Raw genomic sequence first — 6,109 nt, 5'->3', positions numbered from 1 at the left:
CCTTCATCCATTGCCGCAAGCAGGGAGCGGCAGCTCCCAGAAATGCAGGAAAACAAAGCGAAAAACCAGAGACAAAAGTATAAGCGTTCTATGCGTCCTTTATTAAAATGCTAAAATAGCTTCCTTTCTGAACCGTACAACTTTACCTTGACATATTACAATAACTAATAGGGAAGACATCAGTTGGTGAAAGAGAGGTAAACATTCAATTTGATTTCTTTACATTGAGTGGCATTTCGATCCACCTCGGCGCTGTCGATAAATGGTTTGCCGATGAACAGCACAAACTCGCCACACAAATGAACTCGTATGTTTACAGTCCACAAAACCAGCTGATTATCGAGGAGCAGTGGTCTAGCCAGGGGGTTGCACACCGGGCACGTGCCACCCTTCTAAAAAAACTCTATGTTGGTAAGTGACCTGCCCAAACCCCCTTTCCTTCTTCGCCGTCCCCGATAAAGTGCATACCCCCCCTAGAAGAAAATGTCTAGCTTCGTCACTGCCGAGGAGCACACTTGAAGCGTGTCCTTTAAAGAGCGCCCGGTAAAGAAAAACCATGACGTTGCTGGTATTAGAGAGCAAATGTCAATGTTAAGGTTCCCTAAGGATATATTTTAATCTATATTTGTTATTTAGCTTGCTCTTGAGATTATTTTTGAGTCGAGCAGTCAAGCGCATGAAGCTGAGCGACTCAGGTGATCAATTTTCCTTCATTTTTTTTATACTAAAACCGCTAAATTATTTTTCTTTGGTTCGTCTATCAGCCTACATGAGCCGGCATAAAAGAGCTGCCATCAGTACTACGGTATACACGAAATGAAGCCTACTTGGTTCTACCTTGCACTCCTGGCTGCCGTCGTTGCATGTACGTATGTTACCAATTATAAGTCTATTCTACTAAATCTAGTAATTTTGCTCCCGGAGTGTCCCTAGCGAGAACTCATTACAAAAATATAAAGACACTACGCAGTGAAAGCATCTGTCGGGCCACCACGTCACTTTTCTAGTACCGTTAAAGCACTTCATTTGTATCAGCGTCGTTTACCAGATTGTTGTCTTGGACTGTGTTTCGTAGGAATTCTTTTTATTCATTTCCTAGCTTTCGTCACACAGAGTAATCGATTCGCACGGCTTCGTTTGAGTCAGGGATAAAGAGCCGACAGGATGTAAAGTGTGAAAAGAACAGTTAAAAGTTGCAGTCCGTGTTTCGTGATTGCACATAAATTATGGGGTTTTACGTGCTAGAACTACGATCTGATTATGAGGCATGCCGGAATGGGGGATTCTTGAATAATATGGACCACCTGGAGTTCTTTAACGTGCTACTAAATTCAAGTACACGAGTGTTTTCGCAGTTCGCTCTCATCGGAATGCGGCTGCAATGGCCAGGATTCAATCGCGCGACCTCATGTTTAGCAGCCCAACACCATAGCCACTAAGCAGCCACGGCGGGTAGGTTTCGTGGTTGTCTGTTTCCGAGAATGCGCTGCGTGAACTACTATAGCTACTGCTACTCGCTCTTGTATCTGTTAATGTCCGAGCTGCTCCAGATGATTTACTCGTAGCACGTGCGCTTTGGACGTACGACGGCTGCGTTATGGTGCCTGATGCACGCTGATATCCGCTTATCACATAGCGCTGAGTGAAATTTAAAAGTGTCAGTGCGTCGAATTCCTAACGTTGAATCTGTGTTTTTGGAATTCGATAAATATTTTCTTTCAGCTAACAGTATATATAGAAAAACAATAATTGGTTCATTACACTGTGCCCCATCATCTTGCTCCGCAAATTTTTGTTCCCAACTAGATGCTATTTTTAACATCATTGCTAACGAAAAGAAAAATATCGTTATCCTCGGTGAAATAAACATATATACAGTAAGGCTCGTTATTTCGAATGCCGCGGGGATGCAACAAAAATTAGAATTATACAAAATTCGAACTAATCAAATTCAGAGAAAAAAATCACTCGGTTAAAACACGTAGCGTGAGCGCGCGCGCGCACACGCTACGTCACGGTGGCATGAACAACAACGTCTATTAGTGGCGAGAACTTGGAGTGGCGCCCTCTCGCCAGTGAGGTCACGGCCAGGACGCCGCTCTCTCTGGCTCGCTCCCCACCTGCGGCAAGTTGTTTTTTCACCCACTTTCATTTCCATTAATTTATCGTTTCATTATTTCATTTATTAAGCACAAGTAATTTCCCCTGTGTTGTCCTTGGTGTGAGCGTTTGTTGGCTTCGTATGATATCACTAATAGAATTCGGGCTCCTTGGTTAAACCCACTTTCTTCCCGTTTATTACATAACGAGGGTCTCGAACCCGGCAACATTGATGCCTTCAGGTAGCATGTGTGGGTTTATTGACCAGTTGCCTTCACCCGAAAAGGTCACGTTGTCTTGACGCCTGCGGCAGAAAGCATGTTCTACATCCGCCGCCAAGGTATGTGACTGGTGGCGCTGGCTAACACTCCCAGGGTTTACTAGCGCACATAAATACCCAAGAAAGTGGATGGGGAAACGGCGCCGCGGTAGCTCAACTGGTAGAGCATTGCGTGCGAAATGCGAAGGTTGTGAGATTGTTCCCCACCTGTGGAAAGTTGTTTTTTCATCCACTTTCATTTCCATGTATTTATCGTTTCTTTATTTCATTTATTAAGCACAAGTAATTTCCCCTATGTTGTCCTTGGTATGAGCGTTTGTTGGCTTCGTATGATATGACTAATAGAATTCGGGCTCCTCGGTTAAACCCACTTTCTTCAAGGTTCGCTCTTGGGCCCTTTACTTTTCCTGATCGTCCTCACTGTTTAACCAGTACTTCATCTGTACTAAATGCTGGCGACACCACTATATTTACTAAAAGCAATTGCCTATATGCTTTAATAAAGCGACTAAATTAAGACCTAAGCAGCTTAGCTGCCTGGTGCACTAGTAACAAACTTCACAACAACCCTTCGAAAAGTCAGTTTATGCTTTTCATGCACATCAACGTGTCATTGCTTCCGCACCACCGCTCATCTTACAAACTCACGTTCTTGCACCTACACATGAAGTTGCGTTCCTTGGCGTTAAGCTTGACCCCGACCTTAAGAGGAAGCTTTAGCTCGGGTGCTCCTATCTAAATACATATGAAAGCAGAATTCGTTTTTCTCGGCAACCGCTGCACCAAATTTGACGAGGTTTGTTCCATTTAAAAGAAAACTTAATATCTAGTGACTGTTGGTTTCTAATTTTTGAGTTAGGTCGTACATTTTTTATAAAAAATTGGCAAACATCAGAAATTTTCAGAAAACGATACTATCAAGTTTAGAACTATGTAACTCATCAACGAAAAATGATAATACAATTCTGTGAAATGCATCTAATAGTACATAGAAAGCGGACAAAATTGATATGTTACACACGAATCTAAAAAGTTTAATAACATGGACAGAAGCCTCGTAACCAACGTAACAAATCCACGTATGATGTAAAATGACATATCGAATTTGCCCGCTTTCAATGATCTAATGGATGCCGTTCACAGAACCGCGATATCTGTTCTTGATGCAGAGCAATGAATTTTTAAACTTCGTGCTTCTATCTTTTTCAAGCTTCCTAAATTTAAAATTCATGTAACAATATTCAAGCCCTAAATTGAAATTTCGCTTGCAACAGTCCCTAGAATTTAACTTTCTCTCTCAAATGCAACATATTTCAATAAAGTCGGTCCAGGGGTTATCTCAGAAAAACGTTTTTGCCTTTTACACGTATTTGAATAGGCTGCGTCGGAATTGGGCCCGAGCTAAAGCTTCCTCTTAAGTTTAACTTGCACGCTTACATGTTTAAAAAAATTGCTTTTGGAATTAGAGTACTAAATTTAACGCTCAAAAGGACAGACTGATGGGCTGGTTGGTATGACATTATACGACATACAACATGCAACGTACAACATGCAACGTACAACAGAGGCACATACAACATGTTGTTTGCCGCTGTTTGGCGCTATTGAAGTTTTTGCAATCGAATGGCCTATTAGGTAGACTATGATACTCCGAGGCGTTCCCCAGCCCTTATTTTTTTTACTTGCGCCTTTGCTTTCCCCTCTATTTCTTTTTTTCTTTCCTCCTGAGCCTTTCGCCCGTGCCTGGTAGCCCACAAGAAGCTTCTCTTCCGGTGAACCTCCCCTTCTTTCCCACCTCATTTTTTTTTTATTTTAGGGGGGTTAATTACAAATATAAAGGTCAAAGATTGAACTTCGCGAGAAACAGCATCATGTCAGTTATATTATTAAATATACAATCATCGTAATTAGAGATAAAGACAACACATCCAATGCCAAAAGTATCCGATTATAAAATTTGTTGCACAATGCATAAAACGGCACACTGGAAATATTGTTTAAACCAGGTTCATGTAAATTCTCTGTGCCAGATGAAAAATTGGGTGCAGACACTATCTCATCCGGGAGCAAATTCCATTCTGCAATTGTTCGCGGAAAGAATAAAAACTCGAATACATTAATACGGCCTTGGTAGGCCCTTATTTTCTTGGAATTGTCGCGTCTCTTAGACTGATAATGAGGTGATTTTAAATATATGTTCTTGTCGATTCCTGTATTACCGCTTTTAATGTTGCGTAAAAGCTTTAACCTGATCATTTTTCTGCGTGTGGACAGCAACTTCCAGCCCAGATTTTCACTGATTTGCGAACCTCTAATTTTATAGTCATAGATGCCCGTGACGAATTTCGCAGCCCTTTTCTGAAGACGCTCTGACTTATCTTCCATAACTTTTGTGAAGGGGCCCCACGCTGCGCAAGCTTATTCTAACACCTGCCTAATATTTGTATGATACAAATCTTCCTTCAAAGGTTTGGGCGCATACTTGAAGTTCCTCTGGAAAAGGTTCAAAAGGTGTCACGCTTTAGCGCTTGTTATGTCAGTGTGGGATGTACAGTCTAATGCCGCAGTTAAAGTGACGCCCAGGTACTTGACGCCGTCAACGCATTGCACTGAAACATTATTTAGAGAGTATGAACTAGGCACCTTTTTTCTTTTTGTTCGTAAACTGCACATGATAACGCTTTTCTACGATCAAATCCATCTTTCAGTTAGCACACCAGGAACACATTTCTTTTCTTTCTCCCCCTATCTCTCTATGTGAACCAGAGAGACGTACTTACGATATACTTCCACTGTATCAAGGCCAATCATAGTGAGCATGCTTCTTGCGTAAACAAGATAGAACACTCAAAAGGGGAGACACACATATTTCTGCCTCTTGTGTCTTCTTATAGTGTTCCGTTCTTTCTTGTTGGAAACGAGAACATTAACCAACTTTTCGTAGAGCTCGGCTACTCAAACGCGATATCAGGGGCGCATCACTGACGGCACGTTTAGCGTCACCGTTGGAGGCTGGAGACACCAAGCCGATACACTTTTGTATCGCATGAAAGCGAGAGCGTTTGTGCTATGCGTTGTGACTGCATTCTGATCCTGAGTGGTAACCTAGCGCTCACGGGTGGCGTAAAATGCGCCGCCCGCCATGCGGTCCGAGTCACACGTTTTAATCGCTAAGCACACGGAATAGGCATTCATATGACACCTACAGATTTGCAAATAAATGCTCCTGTTAAAAAGTCATCCTAACCCATTTTCGACGACTTTCAGATCAAAATGAAATTTGATACTTCAATTCATAAATTGCAGGACACTGCATGAACAATTCTAAAGCCCGTGCTGGGCAGCGTGTCGAAATGTTGTCGACCAAACTCATGGAGATCCTAAAGCATTGCAAGGAAACAGTTCATAAGTGCCAAAATATATTATGTTGAGCTGCAAATCAACATCCTTTACAGTACTTTTTCTTGAACAGGAAATGTATAGCGTTTTATATAGTTGCAGTGCATTAGTTCACGTTGACGTATACAAGGTGATCATGTTTAAGTTTTACAAAATTTTTACACATCCCGCTGGTGGCAGATAGCGTAGTTATTATCGTTCAATTGGATTATTCGAAGAGGCAGCCATCGCTAGCAAGAAAAATCGAAACACATATTCAACAAATAATAAAGGTTGGCTAATTAGCTTCTTAATTAATTACTTGATGGCATATATTGCAATTTACAAATT

The 6,109-nt window shown here is 41.7% G+C and overlaps 1 protein-coding gene across 2 annotated transcripts in view; it reads left to right on the top strand.

The window, feature by feature from the left end:
* The first annotated feature begins 701 nt into the window (after positions 1–701).
* LOC142568330 (uncharacterized) overlaps positions 702–6,109 on the top strand; it is a 79,478-nt gene continuing 74,070 nt past the window's right edge. The window contains exon 1 of one of the 2 annotated variants that reach the window (XM_075678338.1): positions 702–865. In XM_075678338.1, coding sequence (XP_075534453.1) covers positions 817–865 — 49 coding nt within the window. In that variant the 5' untranslated portion in view covers positions 702–816. The remainder of the gene's footprint in view (positions 866–6,109) is intronic. The other variant, XM_075678337.1, reaches the window with a different exon arrangement.

The sequence above is a fragment of the Dermacentor variabilis genome, unplaced genomic scaffold (genome assembly GCF_050947875.1).
Source record: "Dermacentor variabilis isolate Ectoservices unplaced genomic scaffold, ASM5094787v1 scaffold_18, whole genome shotgun sequence".
NCBI lineage: Eukaryota > Metazoa > Arthropoda > Arachnida > Ixodida > Ixodidae > Dermacentor > Dermacentor variabilis.
Note: the sequence above shows the minus strand (reverse complement) of the source record. Positions and strands in the feature narration are given on the sequence as shown.